The sequence below is a fragment of the Mandrillus leucophaeus genome, unplaced genomic scaffold, assembly GCF_000951045.1.
Source record: "Mandrillus leucophaeus isolate KB7577 unplaced genomic scaffold, Mleu.le_1.0 Scaffold1205, whole genome shotgun sequence".
Classification (NCBI taxonomy): Eukaryota; Metazoa; Chordata; class Mammalia; order Primates; family Cercopithecidae; genus Mandrillus; species Mandrillus leucophaeus.
Genome location: NW_012100377.1, coordinates 7,836 through 21,290, shown reverse-complemented (window position 1 = coordinate 21,290; position 13,455 = coordinate 7,836). Strand labels below are relative to the sequence as shown.

Sequence of the window (13,455 nt, the reverse complement as noted above, 5' to 3'; positions counted from 1 at the left end):
TGACTCATTGCAGTCTCAACCTCCCAGGCTCAAGCAGTCCTCCCACTTCAGCCTCTCAAGTAGCTGGGACCACAGGTGTGCGCCACCATGCCTGGCTAATTTTTTTGTCTTTTTTTGTGGAGACAGGGTTTCACTATGTGCCCAGGATGGTATGGAACTCCTGGGCTCAAGCAGTCTGCCCGTCTCAGCCTCCCAACATGCTGAGATTATAGGCATGACCTATGACCTATGGCACCTGGCTCAACTTTGCTTTTCTTTATGAAAATTACTTTATTTTAGTTGATTTGCATTTATATTTACATTTTAGAATCTGCTTGTCAATTTGTATAAAGAAAAACTGCTGAGATTTTGATTGGGACTGTATTGACTATAGTTCAGTTTGGGGGAGTTGCTATCTTAACAATATAGAGTTACCCAGTTCATTAATATGACATATCTATGTATTTTTTCAGTATGGAGATCTTGGATGTCTTTTGTAATTTATTCCTAAGTATTTTATGTTTTTTGGCACTGTTATAAATGGATTTATTTTCAAAATTGTATTATATTTCCCAATTATTTGCTGCTAATGTAAATTGCTTTTTATATATTAACTTTGTATCTTTGCTAACTTGGTAGTTTTAGTTCTTGTTTTGCAGATTCTCTGGGATTTTCTATCATATCATCTGCAGATAGGGTCACTTTTCTTTCTTTCTGAAATTTATGCCATTTATTTCATTTTCCTGCTTTGTTAAAACCATGAGGACCTCAAGTACAATCCTGAATATAAGTGGTAAAATGAGCATCTTAGTCTTATTCTTGATGTTAGAGAAGACAACTCACTCATTCAGCTTTAAAAAATGGTAATGTTTTTGTAAATGCCTTTTATCAGACTGAGGAAATTCCCTTCTATTCCTGGTTTTCTGAGAGTTTTATTATGAATGTGTGTTGAATTTTATCAAACAATTTTTCTGCATCAGTTTAATCATATTGTTTTTCTCCTTTATTGTGTTTATGAAGTATTACTTTGATGCTTTTTAAATATGAAGTCAATCTTGCATTCTTGGGGTAAACCCAATATGGTCATGATGATCCCTTAAGGATTTTAGCATCTGTGTTGAAGTGGGATATTGGTCTGTAATTTTCTTTTTTGTAATATCTTCATCAGGTTTTGGTATTAGGGTTATCATGGACTCATAAGATGAGTAAGGCATGTTTCCTTCTCTATTTTAAAAAGAAGTTTATGGCCAGGCGTGGTGGCTCACGCCTGTAATTCCAGCACTTTGGGAGGCTGAGGTGGGCGGATCACCTGAGGTCAGGAGTTCAAGACCAGCTTGACAAATATGGACAAAACTCGTCTCTACCAAAAATATAAAATTAGCCGAGCATGGGGTGCATGCCTGTAATCCTAGCTACTCAGAGGCTGAAGCAGGAGAATCTCTTGAACCTGGAACAGTGAGGCAAGATTGTACCATTGTACTCCAGCCTGGGCAATAAGAGCAAAACTCCTTCTCCAAAGGGGGGAAAATTATATAAGATCCTCATTATTTCATACTTGAATATTTGATAGGATTCACCAGTGAAACCTATCCTATTTGGGCATGGGTTTTCCCTTGGGGAAGATTTTTGATAGTGTATATAATTTCCTTAGTCGATACTGATAGAGAATTTATTTATTTATTTATCTATCTTATTTATTTATTTATATTTTTTGAGACAGAGTCTCGCTCTGTCGCCTAGGCTGGAGTGCAGTGGCGCGATCTTGGCTCACTGCAAGCTCCACCTCCCAGGTTCATGCCATTCTCCTACCTCAGCCTCCCGAGTAGCTAGAACTACAGGCACCTGCCACCACGCCCGGCTAATTTTTTTATTTATTTATTTATTTTTTGTTTAGTAGAGACAGGGTTTCACCGTGTTAGCCAGGATGGTCTCGATCTCCTGACCTCGTGATCCGCCCGCCTTGGCTTCCCAAAGTGCTGGGATTACAGGCATGAGCCACTGCGTCTGGCCGAGAATTTAAACTTTCTGTTTCTGGCTGGGCATGGTGACTCGCGCCTGTAATCCCAGCACTCTGGGAGGCCTAGGTGGGCGGATCATTTGAGGTCAGGAGTTGGAGACCAGCCTGGCCAATATGGTGAAGCCCTGCCTCTACTAAAAATACAAAAATTAGCTGGACATGGTGGTCAGCACCTGTAGTCCCAGCTACTCAGGAGGCTGAGGCAGGAGAATCGCTTGAACCCACGAGGTGGAGGTTGCAGTGAGCAGAGATCATGCCACTGCATTCCAGCCTGGGAAACAGCAAGATTCTGTCTCAAAAAAAAAAAAAAAAAATTGTATTTGTTTTTGTGTCATTTTTGTTAAATTGTACTTTTCAATCACTTTGTCCATTTTTTAAATTTCTGCCTGCCTTATTTATTTTTTAAAGTAAATTTGTCCATTTCATCAACATCATCAAATTGTTGGTATAAAGTCCACATTATTCTCATCCTTTTTATTATTTGTAGTGTCTGTGGAGGGAACCCTTTTTTCATTCCACGTATTGGTTATTTGTGTTCTCTTTTTTAACACTTGATTCATCTGGGTAAAAGTTTGTCAGTTTTGTTGATCTTTTTCAAAGGACCAGTTTTTGACTTTGTTGATTTTCTTTATTATCTTTTTTCTATTTAATTGATTTCTAGTATCATCTTTACTATTTTTTTCTTTTCCTCTTACTTTGTATTTGCTTTTCTTTTTCTTGTTTCTTTAGGCAGAAACTGTTGATTTTATTTTTCTTCGTTGTAATATAAGCATTGAAAGTTACATGTGTCCCTCTAAAGTACTGCTTTAGCTACATTCTGCAAATTTTGGTGTGTTATTCAGTTCAACATATTTTTCTAATTCTTATGTAACTTGATCCATTAAATATTTAAAAGTGTTTTAATTTCCAAATATCTGGGTTTTCTGGCTATCTTAGTGATTGCTAAATTCCACTGTGGTCAGAAAACACCCTCTGTATGGTTTCGTTCCTCTTAAATTTTATTGAGACTTCTTTTATGTGCCAACATATGGTCTATGTAAATACCCATGTAAATTTGAAAATTTTGTATATTCTGCAGTTCCTGGGTATCAGGTTTTATAAATTTCAGTGAGATCAAGGTAGTCAGGGATACTTTTCAGATCTTCTATGTCTTTACTGTTTGTTTGTGTAGTTCCATCACTGCTGAGATAAGGATGTCAAAATCTATAATTGTAGGATTGTCTATTTCTGCCTTTAATTCTGTGTAGTTTTACGTACTGTATTTTGATTCTGTTATTAGGCACATACACATGGATAACTGCTGTCTTCCTGATGAAATTATTTATTTGTTTTTATTATACTTTAAGTTCTGGGGTACATGTGCAGAACGTGCAGGTTTGTTACGTAAATATACACATGCCATGGTGGAAATACCTTTTTTTGAGGTGGAATTTTGCTCTTGTTGCCCAGGCTGGAGTTCAGTGGCATGATCTTGGCTCACTGCAACCTGCACCCCCCAGATTCAAGCCATTCTCCTCCTTCAGCCTCCCAAGTAGCTGGGATTACAGGCATGTGCCACCACACCCAGCTAATTTTGTATTTTTAGTAGAGACGGGATTTTGCCACGTTAGTCAGGCTGGTTTCGAACTCCTGACCTCAGGTGATCCGCCCACCTCGGCCTTCCAAAGTGCTGGGATTACAAGCGTGAGCCACCATGCCCTGTCAAAATACTCCTTTTATCATTATGAAGTAATGATACATCGATGTGTGTGTGGATGGATTTCATGTATGTTTATGAAGTAACATATAATGAAAACACCACTAGATAATATTGTACTTTAAACAGTCATACATATTCTAAAGAACATATGTGGTTTTCGTCACATATTCTTTAGAACATAAGTATATGTCTTTTATTATACTTACCACTCTGTACTCATCATTTATTCCTAAGACCCAAGTTTTTCTCTTGTGTCATTTTCCTTTAGCCTGAAAATCTTCCTTTAGCAGTTCTTGTAATGCAGGTCTACCTGTGACGAACTCTTGTTAGTTTTTTCCTTCTCTGAAGATATCTTTATTTCTCTGTCATTCTTGAAGGACACTTTCTCAGAATGTAGAATCTGGGTAGATACTCCCTGCCCCTTGTGGTATCTTTTGGCCGCTGTGTCTCCGAAGATGATGTCTTCACTATTCCTGTTGTTGTGGCTCATATGTAATGTGTCATGTTTTTCTGGCTGCTTTCAGGATTTTTTTCTTTATCATTGGTTATCAGCAGTTTGACTATGATGTGTCTAGGCCTGGTTCTGTTTGAATTTATCCCATCTAAAGTTCACTGACTTTCTTGAATCTGTACATTTTTGTCACCAAATTTGAGGAGTTTTTGGTCATTGTGTTTCTTCAAATACTTTTTGTCCCAATTTCTCTTGGTTTCGTGGGAATCCAGTTACACATACATCATGCCTTTTGACATTTTTCCGTAAGTTCCTGACTCTGTTCATTTTTATTCATTCTTTTTGTTGTTTATTCATCAGATTAGATAATTTCTATTGATTTGTCTTCAATCTTACTCTTATTTTCTTTTGTCTTACTTGTTCTACTAGGAAGTCCGTCTAGTGACTGTTTTATCTTAGGTATTGTATTTTCCAGTTGTAAAATTTCCGTTTGGTTTATTAAAAAATATTTTCTCTTTTTCTGCTGAGATACTCACCCTTTCATTTATTGCGTGTGTTTTTTTCTTGACCTCCTGGAGCATAGTTAAAATAGCTGCTTTAAGGTCCTTATATGATCATTCCAACATATGGGGTCAGCATAGAGTTGGCATCCATTTTCTGTTGAGATGGATACATTCTCCTGATTCTTTTTATCAGTTAATTTTTGAATGTAATTTGTGAATATAGTAGTCCCTTCTTATCTGTAGGAGATACGTTCAAAGATCCCCAGTGGAATCCTGAAACCATGGATAATACCAAACCTTATGTACACTGGTTTTTTTTCTATATATACACACATATGATAAAGTTTAATTTCTAAATTAGGCACAGTAAGTAACAATAATAACAATAATAAAATAGAATAATTCAAACAGTATACTATAATAAAAGTTAATGTGAATGTGGTCTCTCTCTCTCAAAATATCTTATTGCACTATATCTGCAGTAACTGAAGCCAGGGAAAGCAAAACTGCAGGTAAGATAAGGAGAACTACTGGATTCTCTTGCGTAGATGCTGGCTTATAATTCTCTAGCTGGCGATCTGTTTAGATAGTAGGCTCTGTCTTGCCTTTTGTTGATTGAAACCTCAGTTCCTTTCCAAACCTGTGCTGCTGTTTTGAGTCTGTCTGTACATGCATACTTCAGGGCAGCCTGAGCCTGGTGGGTTCATGTGCAGAACTAGAGGACTTTTCTCTGATTCTCTCCCCTCCAGGATTCTCCCTGTAGCACCTGTCTGCCTGGGCTCCTTTTCTTGTTACCCTGGGTAGAATGCAGCAGGCTTGCCTTAAGGATCTCAATCACATTGCCACCACACTCCACAGGGTCAAAAGGGAATAAGGCAGAGAGGAAACAGGAAACCCATCCCAATAGCAGACCCTCCCAGTTTTGATTCCCTGCACATACAGTCTACCATCTTTTATTCACTCAGAGTTCTTGGGCAGTTGTATTTTATCCAGTTTCTAGTTGTTGTCAGCAGAGGATAGGCCCAAGGGGCTCCCAGTGCCATACCAGAGCCAGACTCTGTTGTTTTTAGAAAAGATGGTTCTCTTCTTGGTTTGTTCTCTCTGATTTGATATGAGAACATGTCATACAGTGTAACTGTTTTCTGTGTTTGTTTAATTTGTTCCCTCTGTCTGGGACTCCCTTGTCAACTCCACTTCTAAAATTGCATGCACCCTTCACAGCCCAAGGGAGTCTGTCTCATTCTGTAGATGTTCCCACCTCCCTTTCCTGAAATGCCAGGCACTTTATTCACACTGGTAGGAGACATTTATGGATTCAGTAATTCATTATTTATTGAAATGTTAATCCAGTAGCCGCTTGTATTTATTGTTATGATTAAAAACAGTGAAAGCTTAAAATCAGTGGCAGCTTTGGGGAATGAGCCAGCACTGTGGTTGGTGTGGGGATGAGGAGCACAGAGCAGTGTGGTAAGAATAGGAAATGGCCAGCGAGGCTTGTATCTTGGGAGTAACAAAAAAAGAGGGAAAAGGAAAAAGAGATGTAAAACATGATGGTTTATCTGCCTACAGTGTTTCCTTTTCCCCTCCCCTCCCCTCTCCTCCCCTCTCCTCCCCTCTCCTCTTCTTTCCTCTCCTTTTTTCCTTTCCTTTTCTTTTCTTTCTTTCCATGCACAGGGTCTTGCTCTGCCACCCAGGCTGGAGTGCAGTGGTGCAGTCATAGCTCACTGCAGCCTCAAACTCCTGAGCTCAGGCGATCCTCCTGAGTAGCTGGAAACACAGGCTCATGCCACCATGCCCAGCTAATTTTTACTTTTTTTTGTAGAGATGAGGTATCACTATGTTGCCCAGGGTGTTCTCAAACTCCCTGGCCATAGTGTTTCTAAGAAATTGGAAATCAGTTCCTGGAAGAATAACAGAAATTTACTTGATTGTTGATCAGGGATGAGCTTTATGTATTAGGGCCCTTTGTCAGTGTTACTAATATTAATGGAAATAAAATTACTTGGACAGAGTCATACATGTAAATTATGATTCAAATAAAAATAATTTTGAAGTTGGGTATGGAGGCACACACCTATTGTTTCAGCTTCTTGGGAGGCTGAGGCAGGAGGATTGCTTGAACCCAGGAATTCAAGGCTGTAGTGTGCTATGATTACATCTGTGAATAACTACTGCACTACAGCCTGGGCAACATAGTGAGTCCTGTTTCTAAAATAATAATTTAATAGCAACCTAGACTTACCTTTTAAATTTTCATGGTTGGGCATGGTGGCTCATACCTGTAATCCCAGCCTTTAGGAGGATTCCTTGAACCCAGGAGTTTGAGACCAGCCTGGCAACATAGCAAGCCCCCGTTTCTACAAAAAAATGTAAAACTTAGTGTGATGCGGTAGCATGCACCTATAACCAACCCCGGCTATTTGGGAGACTGAGGGAAGAGGACTGCGTGAGCTTAGGAGGTCGAGGCTGCAGTGAGCTGTGGTTGCACCACTACGCTCCAACGTGGGCAACAGAGCAAGACCCTGTCTCAAAAAAAGAAATAAATAAATAAAAAGAAAAGAAAATTTTCAGTGATTATAAACTGTTTACTGTTATATATTTATCACCTTAAGTTGGGACATATAAGGAGCAAAATGACTCAACACAGGGTATGTTACCATTCATCAAAAGATAAAATTTAGGCCAGACATGATAGCTCACTCCTATAATCCCAACACTTTGGGAGGCCAAGGCAGGCAAATTGCTTGAACTCAGGAGTTCAGAACCAGCCTGGGCAACACGATGAAACCACGATTCTACAAAAACAAAAAAAACAAAAAAAAAGAATTAGCTGGGCATGGTGGCCTGCGCCAATAGCCCCAGCTACTCAGAAGGCTGAGGTAGGAGGTTGGCTTGAGCCCGGGAGGTGGAGCTTTCAGTGAGTTGAGATCTTAGCACTGCACACCAGCCTGGGTGACAGAGCCATACTCTGTCTTCAAAAAAAAGAAAAGAAAATGGTGAGGTTGAACATTTTATTCTGTGCAACTGGAAGCATTAAGTGATGTATGAAAAGTACTGTTAAAATATCATTGGTGGCCGGGCATGGTGGCTCACTCCTGTAATCCCAGCACTTTGAGAGGCTGAGGCGGGCAGATCATGAGGTCAGGAGTTCAAGACCAGCCTGGCCAAGATGGTGAAACCCCGTCTCTACCAAAAATACCAAAATTAGCTGGGCGTGGTGGCACACACCTGTAATCCCAGCTACTCAGGAAGCTGAGGCAGGAGAATCACTTGAACCCAGGAGGCAGAGGTTGCAGTGAGCTGAGATCGTGCCACTGCACTCCAGCTTGGGTGACAGAGGGAGACTCTGTCTCAAAAAAAAAAATTATATATATATCTCATTGGTGATCTTTAAGGAGTTGGTTTATGAAAATGGAGAGTAAGTCAATACCTAGAGTGTATATTTATGGTTTTAAATGTGAACAAAGGCTGGGCATGGTGCCTCACACCTGTATCCCAGCACTTTGGGAGGCCAAAGCAGGTGGATCACCTGAAGGTCAGGAGTTGGAGAGCAGCCTGGCCAACATGGTGAAACCCCCTCTCTACTAAAAATACAAAAATTATCTGGGTGTGGTGGTGCACGCCTATAATCCTAGCTGCTCAGTAGGCTGAGGCAGGAAAATCGCTTGAACCCGGGAGGTGGAGGTTGCAGTAAGTCGAGATCGTGCCACTGCACTCCAGCCTGGGCAACAGAATGAGACTCCATCTCAGGAAAAAAAAAAAACCAGGTAGGCCGAGCACGGTGGCTCACGCCTGTAATCCCAGCACTTTGGGAGGCTGAGGCGGACGGATCATGAGATCAGGAGATTGAGACCATCCGGCTAACATGGTGAAACCCTGTCTCTACTAAAAATTAGACGGATGTGGTGGCGGGCATCTGTAGTCCCAGCTACTCAGAAGGCTGAGGCAGAAGAATGATGTGAACCTGGGGGGCGGAGCATGCGGTGAGCCTAGATCGCGCCACTGCACTCCAGCCTGGGCGACAGAGTGAAACTCATCTCAAAAAAAGAAACAAACAAACATTTACTAAGGTGTAGAATTTCTGCCTGTTACTGCTACCCAGCAGCTTCCTATTCCTGAGTCTGACATTGTCTCATTTTTCTTTGTGTAGATGTTTCTTTCTCAGCAAAATAGAGGAGAAGCTTACCCCTCTTCCAGAAGATAATAGTATGAATGTGGATGAAGATGGAGACCCCAGTGACAGGATGGACGTGCAAGAGCAGGAAGAAGATATCAGCTCCCTGATCAGGAGCTGCAAGTTTTCCATGAAAATGAAGATGGTAGACAGTGCCCGGAAGCAGGTGGGTACTCATGTCTGTCTTTCCTGCTGTGTCACAGGATTTTGCTAAGTTAGCTTTTCTCTAATTTTAGCTTTTCTTTATAGTCTGAACCTTAAAATAATTGAGTAGGTGTTATTTTTTTTTCTCTCTTTATAAGTAAACTGGGCTGGGTGCAGTGGCTCACGCCTGTAATCTCAGCACTTTGAGAGGCCAAGGCAGGCGGATCACTTGAGCCCAGGAGTTAGAGACCAGCTTGGGCGACAGAGTGAGAACCTGTCTCCAAAAAAAAGGAAACTTCGGCCAGGCACGGTGGCTCAAGCCTGTAATCCCAGCACTTTGGGAGGCCGAGACGGGTGGATCACGAGGTCAGGAGATCGAGACCATCCTGGCTAACACGGTGAAACCCCGTCTCTACTAAAAAATACAAAAAAAACTAGCCGGGCGAGGTGGTGGGCGCCTGTAGCCCCAGCTACTTGGGAGGCTGAGGCCGGAGAATGGCGTGAACCCGGGAGGCGGAGCTTGCAGTGAGCTGAGATCCGACCACTGCACTCCAGCCTGGGCAACAGAGCGAGACTCCATCTCAAAAAAGAAAAAAGGAAACTTCAAGGAGCACTTATTCAAAAGTCTCCAGAAAGCCTCTAGAGTTTATTATATTCCTGTTAGTCATTTCAAAATGAATCCTTACCAGTTAGTTACAAATTATTTTTAGGTTTACTTTGTAGGAATTATCATTTAATACTAGGACCCTTTCTTGATATTAAGTATATACATTGCTTAAAAATTGCATGTAATCTCTTTAAATGTATATAATTTTTAAACATACTACGGAAGCTTGCTATGTTAATGACCCTATATCAATTGCTATTGCAAGGCAAAGGATAATATTCTAGTAGAAATAATATTTCTTTTTTCTAGGTTTAAATGCTCATTTATAGATTTTTCTTTGGATGAGTGTAATATCAAGTAAGAATTTTTATGTTGCAAATAACAGAAAATCCAATTAGAGGCAGGCAGAGCAGGAACTGGGTGAGAGAAGAGCAGGGTGTGGCCAGAAGGAGTGATCTGAACTAAAGGATTTAGTGGTGAGGGAGTTGGGGTCATGGGGAGAGGACCCCAGTGTAGTTAGGAAACTGGCACGATGAGGGGAAAGACATGTTCCCTGCCATTATTACTATCTAGTGAGAGTGGGGGCTTCACACATGATGACAACAGCACTGGTGGGCAAAGAAGAGAGATGTCAGCAAAGCCTGGAGGGCGCAGGGAAGAGACGAGCTTCCACCTTGGACAGGAAGGTGTCTGGGGAAGGGGGATGTGATTTAGGGTAGGCTTTATGGGTATGGAAAGATTTGCGCATGGAGAGGAGAAAGGTATTCCAGGAGTCAGGAGTCACGCACACAGAAACATGAAAGTGAGAAACAGAATGCAGAGTCTTATGCTAGGTTTACAGAGGGTGAGAGACTGCATCCTTGCAGGGTTCAGGAGGCCATTGAAGGTTCCATGCATGCTGGCCTGTTGTAAGCTGTGTGGGAGATTGACAGCTCTGGGGAAAGCAAAGACAGAGAAAGACCAGGAAGCTCCACATTAGGGGAGTGGGGTGGGAGTGAGCAGGGCAAGAGAGGTGCTCTGTAAGGACATCCGCGGTAACAGGAGTGATGAGAGGGTCTGGCTGGGAACAACTCAGATTTCTCTCCTGGGTGGTTGAAAGGGCAGTAATTAGGAAAACCAAAGTCTGATGAAAATGTCTTTTGAAGCTTGAGAGAGAATTAGAGGTGTAGATTTAAGAAGACATTATATAAGCAACTAAAAAATAGGTCAGTTGTATTCAGAATTAAAACTATTGTGCCTACCTGAGAAGCTGAAGAATGTATAAAGACAACTCATGTAATGGGAGAAACTATTTGCAGATCACATATCTGATAAGGGTCTAGTATCCAGAATACATAAAGAATGCTTCACAACTGAACAGTAAAGAATCAACCTAATTAAGAAATGGGCATGAAGTGTTTGAATACACATTTCTCCAAAGAAGATAGGCAAATGGCCAACCAGCTCATGCAGAGATGCTCAGTGTCACTAGGCTTGAGGGAAATGCAAATCAAATCCACAATGAGAGACCGCTTCACACCCACTGTGATGGCTGGAAGCACACACACAGATGACAAACCTTGGAGAAGATGTGGGAAACTGGAAACCTTCTGAACTGCTGGTGGGAATGTAAAATGGTGCATCTGCTGTGGAAAACAGTCTGGCATTTCCTCAAAAAGTTAAACATAGAGGCTGGTCCAAGTGCAGTGGTTTTTACAACTAATGGATCACAACCATTTACCAGATTTCTTTGCTGATTCTCCACTTTTGATGCTTCACTTGACTATACTTTAAAAAAAAAAATGTCAAGGCCGGGCGCTCACGCTTGTAATCCCAGCACTTTGGGGAGGCCGAGACAGGTGGATCACCTGAGGTCAGGGGTTCAAGACCAGCCTGACCGACATGGTGAAACCCTGTCTCTACTAAAAATACAAAAATTAGCCGGACTTGGTGGCACATGTCTGTAATCCCAGCTACTCAGAAGGCTGAGGCAGGAGAATCACTTGAACCCGGGAGATGGAGGTTGCAGAGAGCGAAGATTGTGCCACTGTGCTCCAGCCTGGGTGACAAGAACAAAACTTTGCCTCAAACAAACAAACAAAAACAGTTGAACCTAGAGTTACCTTATGACACAGCAATTACACTCCCAGACCCATGAGAAACAAAAGCTTAAGTTCACATGGAAATTAATACACAAATGTTGACAGGGGCATTATTCAAAATAGCTGGAAGGTGGCAGCAACCCAAATAAGATGTGGCATGTCCAGCCAGGTGCAGTGGCTCAGGCCTGTAATACCAGCACTTTGAAAGGCCGAGGCGGGCGGATCACTTGAAGTCAGAAGTTCGAGACCAGTCTGGCCAACATGGAGAAACTCCGTCTCTACTAAAAATATAAAAATTAGCCGGGCGTGGTGGCACACGCCTGTAATCCCAGGTACTTGGGAGACCGAGGCAGGAAAATTGTTTGAACCCAGGAGGCAGAGGTTGCAGTGAGCTGAGATCACGCCATTGCACTCCAGCCTGGGCAATGAGTGAAACTCCATCTCAAAAAAAAAAAAGAAGTGGCATGTCCGTGCAATGGAGTATTATTCAGCCGTACTCAGCCGTAAAGAGGAAAGAAGAGCTGACAGGTGCTACGACATGCATGAACCTGGAAGACATCATGCTAAGTAAAAGATGCCATCACCACTTGTTTTCTGATACCATTGTTACAAAATGTCTGGTGTAGGCAAATCCATAGAGACAGGAAGGGAATTTACTGTTGCCAGTGGCTGGGTAGTGACTCGGAATAGACAGTGAGTTTCTTTTTGGGGTAATGAAAATGTTCTGGAATTAGGGGTGGTGGTTGCACAACTTTGTAAATATACTCAAAAATACTGAATTGTACCCACCCTGCCCCCACCTTTTTTTGTTTGTTTGTTTTTTTGAGACAGTCTTGCTCTGTTTCCCGGGATGGAGTACACAGCAACTCACTGCAGCCTCAACCTCCCAGGTTCAAGTGATCCTACTACCTTAGTGTCCAGAGTAACTGGGACTACAGGCACGTGCCATGGTGCTGGCTAATTTTTAAAATTTTTTTAGAGGCAGGGTCTCACTATGTTGCCTAGTCTGGTTTCAGACTCCTAGACTCAGGTAATCCTCCCTCCTCGGCCTTCCAAAGTGCTGGGATTACAGGCCTGAGCCACTAAACCTGGCCTGAATTGTACTCTTTAAATATGAATTATACCCCAGTGATACATTTAGAGACATAATTGAAGCTAAAGAAATAGATTTGTTACTCTCCGGTGGATTGTGTCATGCAAAGGGGGAAGCAGGCCAATTTGAAACTTCTGTCACTTGTGTATCATCATACCACCTTCTCTCTTTTTCTATTAATACAGAACAATTTCTCACTTGCCATGAAACTACTGAAGGAGCTGCATAAAGAGTCAAAAACCAGAGACGATTGGCTGGTGAGCTGGGTGCAGAGCTACTGCCGCTTGAGCCACTGCCGGAGCCGATCCCAGGGCTGCTCTGAGCAGGTGCTCACTGTGCTGAAAACAGTCTCTTTGTTGGGTAAGTTGACCGCTTTTATCCACATACATCTTAGAGGGCTATGTTATATTGTCTTGTGTATCTTCTTATTCTTTGTGCTGCATCATCTGACATTTGGGAGGTAAATCTTTGCAGTAATTTTAGTGAATATAGCAAAGTGAGCCAGAGAATGATAGTTTAATTATTTTGAAAACTTTGTTTGCATATAAGATATAAACAAACATGAAAAGCCATTTCAGCCTAGGTGCTGTGGCTCACGCCTGTAATCCCAGCAGTTTGGGTGGCCGAGGTGGGTGGATCATGAGGTCAGGAGATCGAGAACATCCTGGCCAACATGGTGAAACCCCATCTCTACTAAAAAAAAAAAA

General features: G+C 41.8%; 1 protein-coding gene across 1 annotated transcript in view; it reads left to right on the top strand.

Moving 5' to 3' along the window:
* PRKDC (protein kinase, DNA-activated, catalytic polypeptide) overlaps positions 1–13,455 on the top strand; it is a 168,205-nt gene that overhangs the window by 147,397 nt on the left and 7,353 nt on the right. The window contains exons 69-70 of the mRNA XM_011970417.1: positions 8,800–8,989; positions 12,934–13,108. Coding sequence (XP_011825807.1) covers positions 8,800–8,989; positions 12,934–13,108 — 365 coding nt within the window. The remainder of the gene's footprint in view (positions 1–8,799; positions 8,990–12,933; positions 13,109–13,455) is intronic.